Here is a 23,058-nt window from a genome sequence, read left to right as displayed (position 1 = left end):
TTCCATTTCCGGTGCAAGCCATAGATAAGGAACTGATCTCGCTCCCACCTCTGCCAATCACAACTGCCGCGACGGAAAAGAACGGGCGGTCCGGGCGAGTCTGTCGCGTGGCGGCCACAGCCAAGAGGTTCGAATTCGGGAAAGTCTTCGCGTTTGCAGCGTCGAGTCGGGGTCGAATTACGCCTCCTCCCCACCTGCAGCGGCGAAGCCCTAGGACGCCAGACGGGAATGATACGCACGATCGCTTCGGACCACCCACGCGACTGGCACTCCAACAACCATCGGCCGCCGACGGCGAAGTGATGCTCGGGACCCTCCACCGCCAAAGTACCCAAGTACCTGGGGAGAGATAATCAGGCTGACTCGATAGGATTTGATAACTGGATAATTTTGTATGGTGGTGGGCCAGGCGTCTGCCGCACTGCAGTGTGGTTCCCGCGCAGATCTGGTGGCTAATCTTTCGCTATCTGGTATCTCGTCTGCATTGTCCATGGCTTGTGTGTGGCATCGGATGATCGTTACATCGACGTGAAATGCGACGAGCACAGCAAGACAATGATCTGGGTCGTGCTGTATACTTCCTTTTCAACCTTGAACTCCGCGGCCGCTCCTGAGTTCATGGGAAAAGACATATATATGATCGCATCGCCAACTTTCGACAAGAAGATCTCGCTACCAGAGCACTTTCTCAGACCATCCGATTCGGTGAACCCACCAATCACAGTCCGCAGGAAATTGATCATTCGCAACCTCACTCTCTCATGCACTGAGAGCCATTGCACATCTCTTCTATACTACCCAAGTCGTTACCCCTTCACCTGGCCTCGCCGGTCAATCCTCACCACATAACAATCACGATGCGATCCTCCAAAGTCTCCCGCTTCTTCGACAAGCTCGCCGTCGAAAGCGAGCCGGGCCTCACCTCCAAGCAGCTGATGCTTGCCAATGAGGATCTAAAACCCGTGGAACCCGAGCGCCGCCAATGGGGCGCCATGAACTTCGTCGCATTCTGGATCTCGGACAGTTTCAACATCAATACGGTTGGTGTTCAACCCTGTTCCGAAGTCAATGGCAGAACGTTCCCATTTCTCTGACAATGATCCCAAAAGTGGATGATCAGCTCTGCTGCTATCCTTGATGGACTGAGTTGGTGAGTCTACTGTTTTCAATCCTCGATGCTTTTCATATTCATTTGCTGACGATGATTCAACACAGGTGGCAGTCATGGCTCTGTATGTCGCCGAATATTCAATGACGCCCGTGAGTTTTCGACTAATTGATTCTCGCCTGTAGGTGTCTGGATCGGCTACTCCATCGCTGCCTGCTTCATCTGCATGACCGGTCGCATCGGTGCCAAGTACCACATCTCGTTCCCCGTCGCCGCCCGTAGCTCCTTCGGTATCTGGGGCTCCCTCTGGCCGGTCCTCAACCGTGCTGCCATGGCGTGTGTCTGGTACGGTGTCCAGGCATGGATCGGTGGCTCCTGTGTCTCTTTGATGATCCGTGAGTCTTACCTCTCGTCGACACTTTTCGAGGTCACTGGCTGACACTTTGCAGGGGCAATCTGGCCCTCCTGGTTGTCATATGGATTGACTGGTAGCAACAACACGATCCAGGGATCCAGTGTGTTGAGCACGATGGACTTTGTCTCGTTCTTTCTGTTTTGGGCTGGATCTTTACCGTTCCTCTGGTACGTTCACCCTGTTTCCACCGTCAATGGTCGAGTCCTCTAGTCTACAAACTCAAATTCCCGAGTCCTGAACTCGAGTCCTCGAGTCTACAAACTCGAATTCCCGAGTCTTCAAGCTCGAACTCCCGAATCTTCAAACTAACGAAATATTCAATCAGGTTCCCCGTTCACAAAATTCGTCATCTATTCACAGTCAAGGCCTACGTCGTCCCCACCGCTGGTGTAGCGTTTTTCATCTGGGCTGTCGTTCGCGCAAATGGCATCGGCCCGATCGTCAAACAACCCGCGTCCATTGGCGGGACAGCTCTCGCATGGGCGATGGTAAAGGGAATCATGAGTTCAATCGCCAATTTCGCAACTTTAATTGTTAACGACCCCGACTTCTCGCGCTTCGCGAAGAAGCCGAGTGATGCCTTCCTACCTCAACTCATCACCATCCCCGTTGGTTTCGCCTTGACTAGCTTCATCGGCATCATCGTTGGATCGTCCTCCACCGTCATCTTCGGCAAACCAATCTGGTCTCCCCTCGACCTTATGAGCAACTTCCTCAGCGAGGAGAACGCTTCCGGTGCCACCCGCTTTGGTGTCTTCGTCCTTGCCTCCGCCTTCACCCTCGCCCAACTCGGCACCAACATCGCCGCCAACTCCGTCTCCGCCGGTACCGACATGACCGCACTCCTGCCCCGATGGCTCAACATCCGCCGCGGAAGCTACATCTGCGCACTTCTCGGCCTGGTCATGTGCCCCTGGAACTTCTTCGCCAGCACCAACAACTTCACCACCTACCTGTCCGCCTACTCCGTCTTCCTCTCCAGCATCGCAGGCGTCATGATCTGCGACTACTACATCGTCCGCAAAGGCTACCTGCAGACCCGCGATCTGTACAGCGCTCTCCCAAGCGGCCCATACTACTACACTCTGGGTGTCAACTGGCGCGCCTACGCAGCGTATATTGCGGGTATTCTGATCAACGTCGTCGGCTTCGCGGGCGCCATTGGTGTCGAAGTCCCCATCGGCGCGACATACATTTACAACGTCAACTTCTTCAGCGGATTCATCGTCGCCTCGGGTTCTTACTGGGCATTGTCCAAGTTCGCCCCGGTCCCAGCGTGCAGTGATCGATGGATGGAGGTCGATGAGGATTTCCTTGGTGGACAGACCTTGGCCGAGGGAGCGCTGCCCGCGGATGTTTCGGATGAAGAGAAGGGCGTTGTGTACCCGAACAAGATGGACCTTCCCAAGGGAGTGGTTTGAATGCTCTTCTGGCTACGGAAAAGCGGTGTCTGCTGTACTGTTGGTGTTGTTGTTGAAATGTATTTTTGGAGCGAAATAACGAATTCACGATTTATTGCATCATGAAGAGTAACTATGATCATTCATATACCTTGCTGTTACCTTGAAGTTGAACCATAGACTGATGTGACTAAGGCGAATAACGACAAAAGTTCGTCCATCACCCTTACAACTATCCGGAGCCATCAGATGATCGCTCGTATTCAACCCTTCAGCTTTTCCGACCAGCAACGCGCCCGCTTCGAGTACTTATGCGTGCGACAGGTGCGATATCAACAGGTTTTCTAAATCGCCGCCTGGGATCCAGCGAGACTGCCAATGTGTGCCTCTCAGGTGCCTCTGATTCGACCTCCGACAGCTGAGATTCTTCATCGGACAAGCCATGGTGGATCGTAGATGCCTGTGCCACAACCGACAAGGACTTTTGCAATGGAAAGTTGTCAATCGTTTTCCCTTCGCAATTGTCGCATATTTCGGAAAGCTCCGCCATTGTGGTTGCAGCAGGCCGCGATGTCGCTACTGTCGCTTTGTCGGAACTAATGATGCTCGACATGGGCTCGATCTCTGAGTCGCACATCTCACGAACAACGCGTGGGTTGCGGTGGGTGCTGGAGCTGTTGTCGCTGCCTTGGCTTCCGATGACGAAGCGTCGCCACATGTCCTCATCGGCGACAGTCTCGTTACGAAAATCTGTACGAGGGGGTATGAGATTGACCAACCTTTGAATCTGCTGGAGAGAAGCGGACGGCGAGAGACCTCCGTGGCTGGTTACTAAAACGCTCTGATCAGCAGAAGGTGTTGGTCTGTTCTGAGACCTCTGCGCTTCATAGGTCTCAGGTTCCTCGGCTCTCACGTGGTCCTGCTCGAGCAATACTTTCTGAGGGCTCGGACGTGCTGCAGGTGGGATCATTGTCGATGCCGTGAGATGTTGGCTTGAAGAACGCAGTACTACTATTGAGACTTCGCTGTAAGGATCCGGATCAACTTCGAGGAACTGTCGCCAATTCTGCTCGTCCATCTCAACGCTGTTTACAACAGGAGATGGCCTTGCAAGACTTGGCGCTGTGGCAATATGTAAACTCTGATCTTGGAGAGGCGTGCCACGATCGGGCCTCGATGGCTCCCGAATGAACAGGTCACAAGACGCGATCTGAGGTACATTTGCGGACGGCGCTGCTGGAGGTGACGGTAGAGATAGTAGCTCACCGGGTATGGCAGGAACCGTCACCGAGTCTTCCAGGCTATCGATGTCTGCATGGCCACCGAGCGCGAGATGATGTTCTCTCGCATGCACATCAGCGATGTCTTGAACACATTGATCACTACAGACCCCAAGCCATTCGTTCGGATCAGTAACACGTGTAAGGCCGCCACTATCGATAGGACTAGGTCCACTCATATCTCCCGAAGGCAGTCTATAATGACTGGAGATATTGCGAATATGGGTCGTTGCCGGAGTTCTGGAGATTCGAGATGGTAGTGTCTGGCTCTCGAATGCATCTGTACCAATTTTAACTCTGATTTCATCATCAGCCGGTGGTACCAAAGCTCCGCTCATGAGATGCTCCTCGAAAAACGGACACTCTGCAAAAAGAGGGGCCTCTTGTACAGCTACTGGCTGCCTGGCACGAACAGAATTTGTACGTCCGACCTTGCGTCTCTTGCCGATGGCAGCTTTGTCTTCGTGTGTGGGAAAAGCGATCTGGAGTGGTCGGGCTGCGGACAGCCCCAACCAATCGTTTTTCGCTTTCAATTGCTGTCGACAGACCTCGAGAGCATCGTCGCCGGTATGTTGCTCACCAGGGAACCTCGAGATGGATTCGGCATGTGAGCGCTTCCTCGAGTTCTTTGATCGTGTCTGAGAAGCGATAGAGGCCGAGCGTGATCGCTCTGACCAACTTCTATTGCTAGAACGACTTTGGCTGGTAATCTATCCACTGTCAGCTCGTTGTCCGCTAGATATTGCTCAACATCGATCTGGTTGTACCTGTATCGTTTCGTACTCGTTTCCAGCTGCCTGGTCAGCCTTATTGTAGTCAGGCCGGAAGTTGCGAAGGGAAGTCGATGGGGCAGAAGAACGCTTCAAGACAGCTGCTCTGGCTTTGGCGAAGTGAGCTCGTTGCTTTTGCAGAGTGCTATTGCCTTTACGATCGGCAAAACGCCGCTTCGAACCTCCTGTCCAGTCCATTTCGAAAAGCTCAACGCCGTCAATGAAACTTGTGTTTCGAGAGCTTGGTTGTGTCATGAGGCAAAGGACGAGGTGAGGTCGGGCGACAAGAATGCCGACAACGCGGAGCAATCAGTGTAGCACAAGTGTTGTGAGGACATCACCTCCGACGTCTAAAATACAACAATATCACTTCAACCGCGTCTACAACGCTCTGAAGCTATTTGAATTCAATCTCCTCCAACTGCAGTATTCGATGAGTTTTTTCTCGGCTCCTCAACATCAGCCGCCTGACCACGCAACCACCGGAGGCTATTCTCAGTCACCTTCCCTAGTCACAGTCAAACAATCGGCTTACGGAAACGGGCAAATTGCTTTGCAATCGTCTTTGAAGTCCTCGAAAGGCAGCGAGGCTGTTGGGTTTTGATTGCAAGGATTGTCATCCAAGTAGTATCGCGGCTCGGACAATTGATCATGAGCCGTGGCCACGGAGGCTGAATGCAGTCACAAGGTCTAGGAACGGCAACCCGAGCCGAACGCCTGATGCAGCCCTCGCAGCACATTGTGGACATTCATGAGTGGTCGGAAGCTCCATTGTTGGGCCTAATTGAAGGATTGATTGAGCACGGTGCGGACACGAGTCGGGACAAGATGTGGTACACACTGTAGACGGCCTTTCGAAAAGGCACCCGATGTCACTCATTAGAAGGACGGACAAGAGTTCTGCTGCACGATGAGATCACCTCGCATGCTTGAGCGCTGCAGCATGCAGAATTTAGCATCAACGCGTGGAAAGAACGACACCCATCAAACGAAATCCGTCATTTGGAAAGCGCATGAAAGCTGACGACAAGGATCGTGTCGGGCAAGATGGTGTGAAAGTGCTGGAACGGGGTATCCTTTAACAACTCGCGTGATGAAAGTCGGGAGAGAGCATCTACCATTTGATAAGACGACTCAACAGTTCAATTCGCCATGCACAGTTCACTGCCATGTTGTGGACATCACGCGACCGGAGCTTCACGTTGTCTTGTGAAGAAATTCACTCAATTGGCAAGTAAACATCTGCGATAAGTGGCTTCTCCCGACGTCGACAAGAAAAATGTAGGACAAAGTGAGAATTGACTACCAAGGATCTTACAATCGGGCGACATCGGTCTGAGAAATTGTTCTTTGCAGGTCGAAATTTCGGAAAACAACGGAGCAGAAATGCCGCTGGTGTGCAACGGGCCCACGCCGATCATGTCAAGCACATGGCTCTCTTGCAGATTAGGCACAATATGCCTCATTGCACGTCCTGCTCGGCAAGACAGATTTTGGTCGTCAGGACGCTGTGATGCCTACTGAGCAATCGTTGATAAAAACCGGAATCGCCAGCAACGGTTACAGCTTGACGAAATTATTTACATGTTGCGGGCTCAGCCAAAATCCTGGCCGATGCGAGCCCAAGCTGAGTATATTTTGCACAACACAAATTGGAACGGTCACTGGGCCGTCTCCGAAATTTGCCCCACTCACATCTCCCCCTCAAAATGGTTTCACGTGCGATTTAACGCGTTGGACGATCGGCAACAGACGAGCGATGATGTCGCTGCCGAGATGGTGCCGAAGCGATCGTCCCGTGGTTGAGCCTATGAAACCCACCAGAACAATTGCTCGGAGTGAGGAAGCATTGATTCCAAGGCCAGGGACTGTTTCACTTCCTGTGAGCGAGTGCTGGATACGACGACAAGACCGATGGCAAGCGGCCGCGGTGAAAGGATGAAAATGATATCGGTAGTCGGAGCAAAGATAGGGCAGGAACACCTCCAAAGCCCCACTATCATTGGAGGCACCTCCTGCATGTATTACCAAAATTATTACCACCACCATCATCATCATCATCATCATCATCACATCAACAGAAACTCCTCGTTCGCGTACACAAGCAGATCTAATCTCACCCCGACTGCTCGCAGGGTCGGCGCGAGCTGGTCCTTATCACATCTCGGTCCAGTTCTCTTTTGCCTGTGCTGTTCTGTGATCGGACCTGCAACTCCCGACCACAGATTTAACCTTAACCTCATTCTCATGTCGAGCATTTCCGACTAGTGGCCGGTCTGAATCTGAGCCCATCCATGCGCCATTTAGGCGCCTATGCTGCTCAATGATGTCCATGGCCGAATTGGGTTCAACCGTTGTGATCAGCGTCATCATCGTCACGAACGCGCCGTGCATCCTCGTCGTCCTCCACGAGGTTTTAGTGGCCTTCACTGGGTCGAAGGAGGGGTGTCCCTGGTCTCCAATCAAACATTGCGCCGAGCCCATGGCCATCCGAAAGGTAGGATGTGATCATCGCTTCCGTGCAGTCACCGCATCGAACTACTTTCTATATCGTCCGCGCAGTATTCCTCTTGACTCACCCTTCAACTGTTTCTCTTCCCTACTTCTCTCCCTTTCGCAAACCTATTCCTCATTTCCTCTCATATCTATTGATCAGTAGAAAGTGTTCCGAGCCCTTCCTCTGCACTTGATCTCCTCCAGTATCATCGGACCTGGGTGTGACTCCGACTTCAGACCGACAAGATGGCAGACAAGACTATCAATATCCCTTCGCGGCCCGGAGCTCAGAAGGTGCGAAGAGTAAGCTCTGAGGATGTGACCTTAGACTCACTCAACGTGCGCGGCCCAACCGTGGTCGTGCCACCAGAGCTTCTGTCAAATCCCGGTGGTGCCAGTGAAATCGCACTGGCTATGGAAATGGCCCGTCTGGAGATCGAAGACGGCGAATCTGGAGAATCTCCTTCTACACCTCCGGAGACCACAGTCACCGACAAATTCGCATTTGCTTTCGACATTGACGGTGTACTCATTCGTGGTGGTCGACCGATCCCGGAGGCTGTCGAGGCCATGAAGGTGCTCAACGGCCAGAATCAATGGGGAATCAAGGTCCCATACATCTTCGTTACCAACGGAGGAGGCAAGACTGAGCAAGAGCGATGCATCCAACTCAGCAAACAGATGGAGATCGAAGTCTCACCCGGTCAGTTCATCTGTGGACACACACCAATGCGGGAAATGGCCGAGAAGTACAACACCGTTCTGGTCATCGGAGGAGAAGGCGAGAAGTGCCGACAGGTGGCAGAGGGATACGGTTTCAAAGACGTCGTTACTCCCGGGGATATCATCAAGGACAACCCGGACACCACACCATTCCGCAAACTTACACAGGAGGAGCTGGACAACTCCCGTGTCCGTGATTTCAAGACCACCAAGATCGAAGCCATCTTCGTCTTCGCAGACAGCAGAGACTGGGCGGGCGATCAGCAGATCATCCTCGATGTGCTCATGTCCAAGGGCGGAGTTCTCGGCACACGTTCGGCGACCTTCGACGAAGGCCCACCAATCTTCTTCTCCCACAACGACGTCGTCTGGTCCGCATCTCACGACCTGACTCGACTAGGAATGGGCGCTCTCCGGCTCTCCGTCGAAGCGATGTTCAAAGCCGTAACCGGCAAACCTCTCGAGACAGTCGCCTTTGGCAAGCCCCAAATGGGCACCTTCCACTTCGCCACCCGTCTACTAAAGCAATGGCGCAAGGACACCCACGGCATCGACGCCCCACCGGAGACGGTCTACTTCGTCGGCGACACCCCCGAATCGGACATCCGCGGCACCAACGAGTTCAACACGACCTCGGACAACACCTGGTACTCGATCCTCGTCAAGACCGGCGTGTACGAGCCGGGCACCGAGCCGCGCTACCAACCTCGCGTCATCGTCGACCACGTCCTCGACGCCGTCAACCTCGGCATCCAGCGCGAACAACAGCGCGAGCAGAAGCGCCTCATGAAACACGCCCTCGATGTCCCCGGGAAATTCAACCTCAAGGGATCCGCGATCTCAGACGATCTTTTGACCCCGACACCTGGACCGCAGACTCGCGCGGATCCCATGGACAGCATTAAAGCTTAGATTGGTTTCCCATTATGCAGAAGGACTGACGCGGGACAGACAGACAGACAGACAGACAGACAGAGTGATGAATGACTCGGCGCCCGGCGTTGTTTGTTTTTGAAAGGAATATGACGGGAGATGGGCGGACAAACCAAGGGTTTGTCATGAATCCTCGGGTGCATCCTCCAACTGAAGTTTCCTCCTCCGCGAAGAGGCGAGGGGGGGCAAAAGAAGTTAGAATGGTATCCCCCACGAAAAGGGCCTCTTCCCTTGGAGCAACATGGTGAACCCGCGTTGAGACGGGACACGCCTGGGAAGTACATACATGTGCTGGTGTTTCTTGCGTAATCAGGTAGATAGAATACAAACCCCCCTGACAGTAGGAAACACAAGACAACAACATTTTTACGTTATTCTCAAGGTCAGGGTCCCGGAAGCCGGGTTTCTTTTGGTACAAACGCGAACCTCGTGGTGCTTTGATCGATCAAACAGTGGCGGGACGTGTTGTTGTCCCCAAAACACTCCGCTGTAGAAAAGGGTTGAGCCTGAGGGTTCGCATGTCAGAACCCTAAGTCGACCATGTCCAACACCTCTCCACCTCTACACATGGCACGCCTGAGAGAACAATCCCATACACCACCAAGTTCAGATAAGGGAGAGCAGGAAGAGCATCACGCAGACAAATGGCATCACTAACATCCCAAGATGCACGCTTTTTTCATTTCGCCTTTTTTTATGTTTCGTAAGACTTCATGACCGTGTTCCTCATTCGAACTTGATCGTAACATCCGACCATGCCTTGTCCCACCGATATACGACACAACACCGTGGCTCCCGCATCGACACCCACACCGCTTGAACCAGTTTCCCGCATAGCTATGACAGACCGCGCCATGAGGAGAGCAAGGAGGCATATATATGCTCAAAGTCCCAGCGCAGTGGCCCCCGTGTTCTCCGAGAGCGAGCCGGCGATTTTCCTGCGCGCCTCCTCCTGTTCCGCCGGCGTGGGGTTGGCTTTCTGCATGTCGGGGGTATGCGGCGGATGGGAGTGGGTGCGACCGATGGACATTCCGACACGGATCTGAAGGCGAGTGAACGTAGAATCGTCAGCGGGGAGAAAACTTCGTCCAATGTAGTAGTACGAGTGGAAATGGAGGAATGCAAAAGAAAAGAGAGGAGAAGAAGAGAAGAAGAGAAGAAGAAGAAGAAGAAGAAGAAAAGAGACGAGGGGAAGAAAACAAGGGAGAGTCCGCGAAAAAAAAGAAACGTACCAAAGTCTCGAGCGCCTCCTTGCTGTTCGCCACCAGGTCCTCGTCGAACTGCATGGCACCGGGTTCGAAGAGCAAGAGGATGGTGGAGCCGCCGAATTTGAAGTAACCCAGCTCCTCGGCGCGGCGGACCTTCTCGCCGGCGGAGCGGGTGATGACGGTGGAGCCGACCATCATGGCGCCGACGCAGATGACCATGACGCGGCCGTGGCGTTCCGAGTCGATGGGGACGCAGACGCGGACGTTCTCGCCGTAGACGTCCAGGGCGGAGCGGATGGCCATGGGGTTGACGGTGTAGTATTCGCCCTCGATGAGCTTGGGCTCGCCCATGATGCCGTCGACGGGGATGTGGAAGCGGTGGTAGTCCTGCGGGGCGAGGCGCATGATGCCGAGGGCGCCGTTGCGGAAGCGTTTGGCGTCCTCCGGGTAGGCGTCGCCGAGGAGGCGCTCGACGCTGAACTCGCGGCCTTTGACCCAGATGGCCTGGGCGTCGTCGAGTTGGTTGAAGACGACGGAGCGGCAGTCGGCCGGGCTGACGATGACGTGCGGGTTCTCCGGGGCGGAGCAGGGCCGGGCGTTGGGTTTGAGGGCGCGGTAGAAGAACTCGTTGAAGTTCTTGAAGGATTCGGTCGGGCGGAGGACTTCGCTCATGTCCAGTTGGTGGAAATTGATGAAGCCGGGGATCTGGGCCGCCGAGGCGGGGTCGTCGTACTTGCGGCCTTGCTTGATCGACAAGGATTTCAAGAGCTTGCGAGCTATCACACCGACATGTTAGCTGTGTATTCCAGAAAATTACGGACGAGATGGGAGGATAGGGGGAAAAGAGGAAAAGGGATATCTCGACCTGAGTAGACTACTCGCGGCCTGGGTTGAGAATCGACTAATCCGTGTCAGTATGTGCATTGGGAAACGATGCCTACCCCTTTTCTTCTCCATTTCCCTACTTTTGAGGCCCTTGTACAGCAGGCGGATGCCCAACCGTACGTAAACACTCATCCGCTCCTCGTTGATCATTCCGGTGATTCGATCCTGAACTAGGATGTTGGCACTGTTGGCACCGAGCTTGTAGCCGCCGTAAGAGACCTGCGTGGAAGTATAATCGATCAGCAACCACCTCTGCATGTAAAACAGTCGAATTTTCTCACCTTCGAAATGACCTTGGAGTACCATTTCCTTTGTGCCTGCGAACTGGTCACAAACCCTGCCATGACTAGGTTATTCACCGCACGCCAATCACTACTGGCGCATGTCGCAATGTGCGTGATGATGTCGGCATCGGTGGTACGTCGTCCCCTGGCAAGTCGGGGCTGATGACAGACTGGACACTCATGGATCTGGACGACATGCTCCTCCTTGCTTTCGGGATCATCATTGAGGTCGCCCTCGAGATCCATTTCACCGGGGGACTCGGTTCCAGTCACATTGAGTCTCTTCGGCTCGCCTTCCTCTGTCAATTCGCTCACTTCCAATTTGGGAATCTGCGCGGTCCCAGGAGGCATGAACGGCGCGGAATCGGAGGCAGTCATGTTGGGTGTATTACCTCCCACTGGACTGCGTTCCGCCGATTGATGATGGAAGACGTGAGGCTTCGCGATGTGATCGTACAATTCCGAAAAGCGATGGTTGTGACGGACGGTCTTGTTGAGCTGTTCTTCCAAGCAAATGACGGCCTGATCAGCGGTGAGGAATTCGACTCCGCCGTTCACATTTTGCCAGCGCTTGAAGAAGCCGTCGATGGTCTTGTTGTGCAAAGTGCTGCCCAGACTATCCAGCATCGTGACCAGTTCGACCTTGTCGATCCTTCCGCTTTCGTCGGCGTCGTACTGACGGAGCAGGACTCGCCAGAATTGCTGTCGTAGTGCCTGATATGGAAGGTATTTCGCTTTGATGTAGAGCACAGGCCGGTGCTTGTCTTCCCAACGCGACTTGTTCTTCAACTCCAGAGGTATCTCATACGACTTGAGGTCAGCCTCGTGACCATGAAGAGGTTCGGAATCATCAGCGGGGTTGCTTGTGACACTGGGGACGCTGCTGTTCATCTGTGACAGCGGAGGCCTTGAGCCGTCCGCAATTGACAACTCTGAGACGCCATGCGCTAGAAGTGGCCGTCCGGAAATTGCCGCAGCTTTCGCCTCCGATGTCAGTCCCAAAGTTTTCAGATTGTTGGCAGAGGTGTTCCGGCTGACCCGGCCCACGTTGGTCTGACTAGTGCTTCTCGACATGGGCAGACGGAAGCGCTTTCGTCGTTCTCGCTCTCCTTCGACAATCGCATCCGGATCAGGCAATTGATACAAGCCGGTCTCTGGGTCCGCTTCGGGTGCGGCAGCCCTGATCTGATCGAGCGGAAAAGTCGCTGTGCCGACGAAGTCGTTGCCGCTGAACTTATCGCGGTCCACAACAGAGAACGATAGACTGAAGTTGAGCTCGTGCTTCTGCACGGAGAATACCAGTTTCTCATCGAACACCGGATTGAGATTATGATTGACGACTCTGGTGCGATAAGTCTTTCGGCCCAGCGATGTCACAACGAACGGATCCATGTCGAAAGTTGTGCCGGTCATGTTCTTCTCTGGGGGCAAGTCTGTGATCTTGCCAATCTCCAGAAACAACACGCCCGAGACATCCGAGGTGACACCAAACTCGTATGATTGAAGCGCTTTTTGGTTGCGTTTCCTCCTGAGTCGTCGACGCCGACGTTTCTTCTGCTGTTGATCAGCAATACCGCCGGGTGTGTGAGCGCCACCGTCAGTCTCGTCCGACGGCTCCTTGTCATCGTCCTCTTCCGCCAAGTCGTCCAATTCCTGCTCGCCGCTGTTGGTCAATTCCAACAGGTCCTCCTCGTCCTCGTCCTCGTCATCCTGTCCGAGATCTCCGATGATTCCCACCAGCTTCGACATGACATGCTGTGATGTGGCGGACGTGTTGATGGCATCGTACAAGGTAAATTTCAGCTGCACCTCGCCCGAGACATTCTCATCTTTCTTCTTTTTCCCACCGGTCCGCCTTCCCTCGAGGCGGTGCCATTTCGAATCTGGAGTCGTCACTCCCGCGTGGAAGATGTCCTCGATCGCAACGTCAAACTCGCCCATGTAGTCCTTCTTGAACCGATCTTTGTCCCAGCACACCACCCGCAGCAAGGCGCAATCCGCCGAGACGACGGGGAATTCTAGGGTCTGGTTCCATTCCGGGTTCAAAGTCTTCTGCATGGTGCCCGTGGCCTGCTTCGAGTCGCCCAAAGCGAGTACCAGGAATGGATCCGAGGTGCCGGATTTGTCCTTGGCTGCGAGGCCACGTCCTTTGATGACCTGGACGCGCAGGACGAGGCCCATGCCTTTGTGATCACCTCGCTGGTCGCCTGGGGACTTCTGCGCCGAGCCAGACATGTTGGCGGACTGACCGGGGCTAGTTTGGCGACTTTGGTTTGCAGGCGGAGTGATGGGCTCTGAAGCGGAGTTGGCGGAACCTCGAGTCGCGCTTTTGGACCTGTGCAGCGAAAGGTATTTAGGGAGGGTTGGTCGGGAGACCATGGTTACGTATCGGCGACCGAAGGTCTAGGTTGCATCGGGCTGTGGAGGGTGAGATATGAGGTATCGCCTGTACGCCTGATAAGCAGGGATGCCCAGCAAGGGGAGGTCCTCCTGCCTGGTATTCGTTTAGAAGGATGCGTGTCTGTGTAGGCGGATGATGCAGTGTGAGGTCTTGGCCGACGAGTGTCAAATGCCAGATCGGGGAGCTTAGTGGTGGGGATCGGAAGCAGCAGCAATATCAGCAGTGGCAGCACCGCAGGAAGTCCAGTTTGTGCTGCGAGGATCTGGCCGGTACAGTCCTTGCCCTGTCGTTCCGGGAGACTCTACGCGGTTGATGCAAAACTTCCTATGTAATCTGTGGGATGCCCGAGACGCGTACCCAATGACCAACAGTTTGTAAAGAGAGTGCGTCCAGACGGTGGAGAGACAAAAGCAAGAGAAGAAGGAGAAGGAGGAGGAGGAGAACAAGAAGAACAAGAAGAAGAAGAAGAGATTAGGAAGGAGGAGCAATGTGGTTATGATTGTGATCAGGTAATATATGAGAAGAAAATCCCGCGCTGGGAAAGGATGGAGATGCTCAACTGTGCATGTATGTCACTGCTAATAATAATCGGAAGAAGAAGAGGACGAGGGAACTCCTCGGGCAGGGACAAAGTTCGGAGGAACAAGGAGCAGTACGTACGTCAAGGATGACAACGACAACGCATCAATCCGGGAGTATTGCCGTCTAACATAATAACAATAACAGACCATGCCCGGCGATATTCCCATCAATGGGGATCAATGATGGCGGCGGCGGAGGCGGCGATGGTGATGGTGATGTCCGCGCCGCTCCAATATTGCCCACCGTGCCTCTGCAGGATGCCCGTCTCCATAATAATAATCACTGCCCAGGTGAACTGAACTGAGCTTCCGCTCGGAAACTGCCCCGCGCGGGCCGATGATGAGAGGAATTCACCGCAAACAACCATCATAATAATAATGCACGGGCGCTCAAGATGACGAGGCCGATGATGAAACAGGGACTGGCTGGGCCGAGATGACTATATGTACCGCAGTAGGCATGTTACGTAGTAGGTAGGGGGGGATGAGTAATATCGACCTTGATTGAAAGTCATAATGGGTCAGGATGATGTGTAGTTAAATAATAACCTTGGAACCCACACGTCACATCACATCACATCATCTCCCCAGGGCCGTCTGTGATCAAATAAATGCTGTGGTCAATTAAATGCGCGGGCTGTGATCAATTAAATGCTGTGATCAAATGCTGGCTGAGACAGACAGACAGACAGACAGACAGTAGGTATTGCCAGAGGTACGTATCTGATTACGTCAGCCACCGCCCAGCGCCCACCAGTGGGCAACCCGAGCCGGCGCAGTGCCTGAGGTATTCTACCTGCGGCAGTGCCGCAGCTGCTGCCTGAGGCATCAACTTCTTTTTACCCTTTTCTCTTCTGTATATAGAATTTCCTCTAGATAGGGAATAGGGGGAGAGACATATCTTTCAATACAATTTTAGCTGCGTCTGCATGCAGGCAGCCCGTTCCCGCATATTACCAGTGCGGCAATAGTAGGGCAGGCTCGAACAAACGCGTGGGGCCGTACATAGTAAAGGACTCCCCACCTGCCCGCGATGTGTGGGTTGGTTTGTTGCCATCAATTCACGTGTGTCACGAATAGCTCGCTGCTGGCATAAAGTCCACTACTCTTCCAGCTCTCAATAAATACAGTACAGCACCTAGGTAGGCGGTGGTCTATCACATCGGCTTTCATCGAGTCGGTTTATGCATTCATGGCAATGATGGGAGAGTTTCACAATCTTGGGAAGTCGCAGGGTGGGACGTTGTTGGCCGGTACACCGAATCCGCCGTAGGCAGTGCGGATGGAGCAAGCCGTGCACTGGCAGCTACTGAGTCCGGCGAAAGAGGATATCATTATGCATCAAACGAGAATAGCGAAGACGTGCTTGGCCCAGTCAAAAAGCCGTAGCAGCAGCAGCAGCAGCAACAATAGAAATCAAAACATGAATGATACAAAAACGAGAAGAGACAGAGGCGCCCGATCTAGTCACAACGCCCTCGATACTACTGCCTCCGCCAACCCACATCAAAATAGACGAGCAAAACAAAACGGAACAAACCATCGATCGCGTGAAACGTCCAACCCTCCTCACGAGGAAGGTCTCCGATCCAACTGGCTGTTTCCCCTCTTCATCGTGAAGCTCCTGCGCATGCTCTGGCCCCACGCCGAGTCCTGAAACATGCCCATCATCTCGTTCTGGCTGAGCGCCGAATTCGCACGGCTCCTGGCCGCCACGTCCGTCGGCGTCTCGCTGCCTCCGCCGTCGATCCCCGTCCCCGCCACCATTCTCGTGCGGGGGCTCGGCGGCGGGGAGGTGCCCTCGATGGCCTGCGCGAAGTGCCAGTCCGGCTGGACGATGCCGCTGGCCGACGAGGAAGGCGCGTGGCGCGGCGAGAGGTGGGTGGTGGTGGCTTCGCGGGTCGGGGAGTTGCTGGGGGTGGTGCGCTGGGCGGAGTTGCTGCGGCTGCGGACCCCGGTGCTGGAGATGCCGCCGAGGCGGTCGCCTGGTTCGGAGATGCTGGTGGTGGACGGGCGGCCCGTGCGGTCGGAGCTGCTGCTGCGGCTCTCGGGGTCGACGGTCGTGATGCTTACGGCGGGAACGTCGAAGCGGCGCGTTGGGACACCACCGCTGCCACCACCACCGCCGCCGCCACCGCCGCCGCCGCCGACGTTGCTGCTGCTGCCGACGCCTTCGTCGTGGACGTAGATTTCGGGGACACCGACGAATTTCGGGATAGCAGTCATGCGGCCTTCTCCTTTAGAATCCCGTCTTCGCCTCATGCGGCGGGCCCAGTAGAGTGTATCGAAGAAGCCGACGACGATGTTACGGTGAACGGCTTCCTCAACACGCTGGAGCCGTGCTCGTCGGCGGAGGAATTCTTCCAGTTTCAAGCTCTTGCTTTCGTTGATGACCTTGTAATGGGCGAGGATCATCAGGAGCGCGTTGAACGAGATTCCACGATCGGGATCCGCCGAGACGAGGACCTCCTCGTAGAATGTGTTCATACGTTTCCGGCGCGCGCGGACTTCATCGATTGGCATCTCCGCGAGTCGCGCGTTCAATTTGGCCAGGTCGACTTCTCGTTTCGCGGGCATGTGGTCCAGGTCGAGGGGTAGAGCCGAAGTATTGAACGGGACGTCCACGCAGCAGTCTTTCAAGATCTTGTTCACAGTGAAATCACCATCGTAAATTCGCATCTCGAAGATACCCGACAGCTCGCCCAGGAATCGCGGGAATTGCTCTTTGGTGATGTAGCCTTTACCACTGGGGTCGAATTCGGCCCAAGCCTGCTTGAACCGTCGAATTTCCAACCGGCTGATGACCGAGAGTCCACTACTCCGCTGATAGACGTATGAGAAACTCTCGTAGATCAGCGAGATGAAGAGGTTGACAAAGATGTACATGCTGATGATATTCCAGGACACGAATAGTGCATAAGCCCATTGCGCACTACCGCAGTCACCGTCGTAATACTTTTCCGAACTCGTGCAGTAAGGTGGAACGATATTCGCGAAATCGATCATGAACTGATTCCAGTTTTCACCGACACTCATACGGAAGAGCAGGATGAGGGCCTTGGGTACGGTGCGGAAATTGATGTTGTCATTCTCGTTGGGTCCGAAGCGGGTGAGACCGAATGCCTGAGTAAATGCAATGGCGTAGACTAAGAACAGCACGAACCATGTCGCGAGGAGGTTTGAAATCGCACTGAAGCTCGCTGCCGCAGTCTTGAAAAGCTGATCGAGTTGATTGTTGCGTGGGATGAGCAGCAACGCCAGCGAGACCAGGAAGAGCTTGTGCACTTGACCGAACAGACCACCACCGAGACTGATGAATCCCATGACGGCGGTGATGAAAGTGCCGGTGACTGTCACGAGTGCGTATACGTCCCAGGCGCTTCGACGGAATCGTGTCCAAGAGAGTCCGATCAGTCGAACGATGACGTTGGCGATGTAAACCCAAAGGAAGATGAAGAAGATGCCCATCCGCGTAACGGTCCACCACTTCGGCTCAGGATAGAATTCACAGCAGAGCAGAATGAGATGTAAGATGAGTACAACCGTCACTGATCGTTGCCAGGCTCCGTTCTTGGTGACGGCACACCGGTAGCACCACGCCTGCCATTGTTTTCGATTTTGATTCGGATTGGGTCGTTTCGAAGGAGCCACTTGTCGTAGCAATCTCCTCAATTCGAGCCAAGATCTTTGCTCAGATGTCAAGAATGCTACACCGGTCTGTTCCGTGTAATTCCGCATGAAGACGGAAACAAACAGCGTCAACACGAAGACTGCACCGAGCAAGTTGAAAATGACGAAAAAGGCGGCGTTGCCTTGCTGGGCAAACCAAGCCGGCTGAGTAAAGACCCCTGTGATGGACTGCGCACTCCACATGACATCGACCCATCCCTCCTGCGAGACAATTTGGAACAGGAGGAATAACGAATCGCCGAATGTATCGAAATCGTAGTTGGTGTTAAAGGGCGCGACTCGTCGAGGTCCGATGATATTCCAGCCATTGGGCGAGAAAGTTGATTCACCCACACAATCAGTCAGGTTGAAGACATCGTACTGTTGCCAATCATTACACCAATCCATTTTGCCAGCAAAAAGATTGAGTCCGTAAATGGCGAATGGGATGAGCAAGCTGAGCGACACGAAGGCGGCACTAACAACCTTCCAGCCGCCGAGGATGATGACCGAGTGGAACGTATCCCGCGCACTGTCGCTGACGTTCAACAATCGAAGCGCACGGAGTGCTTTGAACGCGCCAACAGCACGTGAGCCACTACCAGGATTTGTGAGGGAGGTGACGACATTAGCCCATAGTGTGACAAGCACGACACCATCGATGAATCCCCATGAGCTATGGAAGTAGGCGTTGGGAGTCCAGAAGAAACCATCGGCGACGACTTTGATCAATGCTTCGATCGTGAAGAGTGCCGCGAAGCCAATGTCAGAAAAGACGAACCAATTGCGGGTGTCGCTGACGTCTTTGTTGCCACGATTCCCATTGAAGTATTCGAGTTGAAATAATGGAGTGGTGACACAAGCGAGTAGGACCATTCCTACGATGGCCAGGTAGATAAAAGCGGAAAAGATGTACCAGATGGTGAGGTTAGGGGTAACACCCTCGATGCGCACACCACGGCCAGGACCGACGATGCGTTGGCACCATTTTCGAATAGGATTGTCATGCTTGAAGATGAAGAGGGAAACATTGTACATGGGGTGTTTTGCCAGGTAACGCCGCTGTGAGACTTTGCGGCGCTCTGCAGCATCGACGACCTCTCTCGCCAAAGTGCCAGGGTCGAGCTCTTCGTGAGGCTTCGTCAATTGGAGCCGCGAGTAGAATGGATTAGGCTCGCGATCCCACACGCTGTTCTTGACACGTTCGAAGATCCGAGGTAACCAGGAATTGGCGCGCTTCGGTGCTCCGAAACCACTGAGATGTGTGCTAGTACGCCTGATGCCTGGATTGATGTCTTGTTCGTCGAGGAAATCTCGTACCACGGCATCTTTGAGTAACATTTCGGTCGCAGCCGCACCATAGTCTAGAGGATCCTGCTGATGCACTCGACCGAATTTGAAGATGGAGGACAGCGCAAGTGTGCCACCACCAGAACTGCCCATCTCCTTCTGCTGCAGGAATGCACGAACTTGCTGCATTCGCTTCTGATCCTCAGAAACATCGAAATTCTCCTGAATGACAGCAATAAACATATTCAAGACGATGAGATTCGCCAGAATGTACCAGATGATGAAGAAGACAGATCCGATCCAGGCGGTGTTATGGATCGTGTTGAAACGTTGAATGTTGTAGAGAATGCTCGTCCAGTTCTCAGACGACAAGATTTGATACATGCCGAGGAAGGAGTTGAACATGGTCGCAAATGTTATTTGCACATAATTGCCGTTGCCATCCAAGATAGGGAGCTGACCGCGGAACAGCTGAGCGGCAAAAATGGAGGCCAAGAAGGTAAGCAAGAACACGAACATTATAAGATTGGTGATACCAGAAACGTGTCTCAGAACAAGGAGGATCAGGTCGCGGGTCAGTTGCACGGCGAGAACGACCCGGTAGAAGCGCAGAATTTGGAAGATTGTAAGCCATGCATAGATAGTGCCTGACTTCCTGATGACCGGGATTTGTATGATGCCGGTGATGATGGCGAGGAATAAATCAAACCAGTTCCTTCGATGGTGAGAGAAGTCTCTCCAATCGGACACGAATCGGAATGAAATCTCGAAAATCAGCGCTGCTGTGACGATGAGCTCGACGTTACTGATCAGATTGCTCTTGAAGCTTCCCATGGTGGCAGTGCGAAGGCTGTGCATGACAAGATCGAACACAATGATGACGATCCAGAACCAATAGCTCTTTTGATAGATCCATTTCAAGGCCGACGGTCGTTGCTGTTCCAAGCGCTCCGCCTTCTCGTCATCGTCGACTGGATGGTCCTCGGCAGGATCATCTTGTGCGGTAAACGCACTAGTGCGACTTTCTTCACGAATGACCTGAAAAGACGACGTGATGACAGCAATGAGCAGAGACACCAGCCAGAAGGTCAAGAAGATGATGCCACATGCAGCAAAGAGGGCGGCTGCCAGGTAATCCGTGTCAGTGAGAAAGTACATGATGTCGGTGAATGTGTTAGATGTCATGATGACAAACACCATCTCGGCCGACTGGATGATGTTGTCGAAGCTGACGGTATTGTTGTAGGGATTCTCGCCTTCTATGCACTGCGACAGCACTGGGCAGAGAAAGCCTTTATGTTGGGTCGTTCCATTTGTGCCATCAGCCTTTAGCCAGGGCATCGGTTGGCCGTCTAGATTGAGCCAACCTCCACAGAATTGAAAGCTGCCCCCGGGCGGTGGCATGTTCTGTGTGTATGCGCCGTCTGTGCCAGGCATGTAGGTACACTGTCGGCGGAGGCTGGACTTGAAAATTTGTACGCCAATGATGGCAAATAATAGCCAGAAGAAACCGATCAGAAAAGCGACGTTCAAAAGTGTCGGCGCTGCACGCTTTAGACTTCGTAGAATGACAGAGGTTCCGCTCGTAATGGACAATAATCGTAAGATACGAAGACAGCTCATCATGCGAAAGACGTAAAGCTGATATTGTGATTCGATGCCAGCGGCGGCGAGGACAAAGCTGATCCAGAACGAGACCACGGCCACAAAATCCAGTCGGTTGAATGAATGTCGTAAAAAAGCTCGATATGCCAGTCGTTTCTTTTGCTTGTCTCGTGATGTTCCAGGGATTGCATCCATGTCGTTCATCGTGAAGGAGCGTAACAAGGAGTCCGGCGCCTTGAAATCCTTTGTCGCGGATCCGCGGAGTTTTCGGTTAGAAGGCTGCCGATGGAGAGTGAAAATCTCATTGGCCTTCTTCTTGAGGGCCTTCTGTATCCCAATACTTCTGTCGATCGTGCTGTACTCTGTGGGGTTGAGAATGAAGCCCGAAACCATGATTTTGATGACCATCTCAGCCGTGTAAAAGATGAAAATTCCCAACAGCACCCAGTCTGTCCAGTCCGTACCGAAATATGAGGGTCGCGGATGATCGTAGACATTCGAAGCACAATTAATAGCTAAAACGACTGTCTGGATGATGATTAATATTAGGATAATAGGTTCAACTAGCGGATGAACCAAGAAATTGAGCAGCCAGAGGCGTAATGAGTTTGTTGGAGAGAGCAGCCCTAATGATTTGCCTCGCAAAGGATTCAGGTCTGTCCGTGGTCGATATTCCGGGAATGTGACCGCCTCCACAGTGGGCGAAGGCATCTTTTCACTGATAGGCGACGGAGGAGGATATGCGCCATGCGAGGTGCCATCCATTCCAAATCCTAGTTCGATGAAGCTTTGCGTCGCCGAGCCTGAGGGTAGAGGCAGAGGATTCGAATTGGGCGGCACTGCAGACTTCCTCCGGATTTCGCGTTCTATGTCGTCTGGTTCGTGGCTCAGATTGACCACGCGCGTGGAAGCTTGCCGTAGCAGCTCGCCGGTGCGACGCAGTGTTGACGAGGAAAGCGGCCGGCGACGATTCGTAGGTGAGAGGCTCGTATCTGCACCTGAGGTATACGCCGTATCCACATTCAAGAATTGATTACCACGCCGAGAGCCATTCGGAGAGTGGTCATTGGGAGATCTTGAGGGAGGAGAGGTCAGCGGTTCAGTATCATCATCAACGCCGCCCGCGGACAAAAAGGCTTGCCCATCGCCATTCTGCACAGTGGTCCCATAGAGATCCTCCTGTGGTGTCCGCGTGCCTGGTGCTGGTCCATCCAGAGACTCGATCGAGTCCCTCCGCATGCGCCCTTGCTGTGAGCGCCGTGGCGGCGTCATCTCATTGTCCATATCATCCTCTGCTGTTCCCATATTGAAGCTGAGACCGGCGAACCCGATGGCAGCCTGGAAGGCGCCTCTATCGGCGACGGGAGAGAGACCCGGCTCATCATCCTCGACTGATATCCTCTCATGCTGTCCGGATGGGCTGGTGACAAATGCGATCGGAGGAACAGCGGGTGTGCTTCGCGTCGGCGATTCGCGCTCGATCCGTGAATAGGCGGTTCGGCCGGGAGAGCGATTGTTGCCAAACAGTTCTCGTCCTCGATCACTTAAGGTCCTCCTATGGGAATCGCTCCTGGATATGTCGCCTAATCTATCTGCTCCCGTCCGGAGGGTCTGCAAGGGTATGGAGCTGCTCGCGGAACGATCGCGTCGCTGCGCATTATCCTCGGGCGTCATGGAGTCGCAGGATGCGTCTCAACGACCGGCATTGAAGGTGCGCATCTGGTTCGTGCAGTGGTAATTCAATTATTATGGGTGGAGTTGGAAGCGGCACAGCCAGAAGCGGCAGGCAAGATCGGTGTCGTGTTAAGCCGGGTCGCTTGACGTCAAAGCAAATCTTGGGAGGACGGTAGTGATGGGCGAAGGAAAAATGGTGAACATGCGCAGCAGGAGATGTTTGGTTCGGGTCGTGGTTGACGGGCAACCTAGGCAAGAAATAACGGATATACGATATATGTATTGTACTATGGTATGATGGGCGAACTGCTTCCAACAATTAATTCTCACGAGCTT

At 53.7% G+C, this 23,058-nt stretch overlaps 5 protein-coding genes across 5 annotated transcripts; 2 read left to right on the top strand and 3 right to left on the bottom strand.

Annotated features, from left to right (window-relative positions):
• Positions 1–857: 857 nt before the first annotated feature.
• On the top strand, positions 858–3,076 carry K489DRAFT_428379 (uncharacterized protein; the record flags this gene model as incomplete). Its single annotated transcript, XM_033608337.1, has 6 exons — positions 858–1,040; positions 1,110–1,150; positions 1,216–1,232; positions 1,294–1,503; positions 1,558–1,690; positions 1,849–3,076. 6 exons carry the CDS (start codon positions 858–860, stop codon positions 2,942–2,944), a joined length of 1,680 nt encoding a protein of 559 aa, XP_033462966.1. The 3' UTR covers positions 2,945–3,076.
• Positions 3,077–3,194: 118 nt separating this feature from the next.
• Positions 3,195–5,228, bottom strand: K489DRAFT_367203 (uncharacterized protein; the record flags this gene model as incomplete). Its single annotated transcript, XM_033602843.1, has 2 exons — positions 3,195–4,841; positions 4,971–5,228. 2 exons carry the CDS (start codon positions 5,226–5,228, stop codon positions 3,195–3,197), a joined length of 1,905 nt encoding a protein of 634 aa, XP_033462965.1.
• Positions 5,229–7,715: 2,487 nt separating this feature from the next.
• K489DRAFT_386454 (HAD-superfamily hydrolase) lies at positions 7,716–9,104 on the top strand (the record flags this gene model as incomplete). Its single annotated transcript, XM_033606224.1, has 2 exons — positions 7,716–8,996; positions 9,069–9,104. The coding sequence occupies 2 exons, from the start codon at positions 7,716–7,718 to the stop codon at positions 9,102–9,104; spliced, it is 1,317 nt and encodes a 438-aa protein (XP_033462964.1).
• Positions 9,105–10,008: 904 nt separating this feature from the next.
• On the bottom strand, positions 10,009–13,881 carry K489DRAFT_312368 (uncharacterized protein; the record flags this gene model as incomplete). The annotated part of the gene is made up of 4 exons (XM_033600855.1): positions 10,009–10,167; positions 10,358–11,109; positions 11,275–11,437; positions 11,500–13,881. The coding sequence occupies 4 exons, from the start codon at positions 13,879–13,881 to the stop codon at positions 10,009–10,011; spliced, it is 3,456 nt and encodes a 1,151-aa protein (XP_033462963.1).
• A 1,855-nt stretch (positions 13,882–15,736) lies between these two features.
• K489DRAFT_376316 (uncharacterized protein) lies at positions 15,737–23,011 on the bottom strand. Its single transcript, XM_033603887.1, has one exon. It carries the CDS (start codon positions 22,720–22,722, stop codon positions 16,054–16,056), a length of 6,669 nt encoding a protein of 2,222 aa, XP_033462962.1. The 5' UTR covers positions 22,723–23,011; the 3' UTR covers positions 15,737–16,053.
• Positions 23,012–23,058: the final 47 nt, after the last annotated feature.

The sequence above is a fragment of the Dissoconium aciculare genome (assembly GCF_010015565.1).
Source record: "Dissoconium aciculare CBS 342.82 unplaced genomic scaffold K489scaffold_2, whole genome shotgun sequence".
Lineage (NCBI taxonomy): Eukaryota > Fungi > Ascomycota > Dothideomycetes > Mycosphaerellales > Dissoconiaceae > Dissoconium > Dissoconium aciculare.
This window is presented reverse-complemented; position numbering and strand designations above follow the sequence as displayed.

Excerpts from the sequence above, each read along its gene's own strand:
- K489DRAFT_376316 (XM_033603887.1), bottom strand. The coding sequence starts at position 22,722 with ATGACGCCCGAGGATAATGCGCAGCGACGCGATCGTTCCGCGAGCAGC.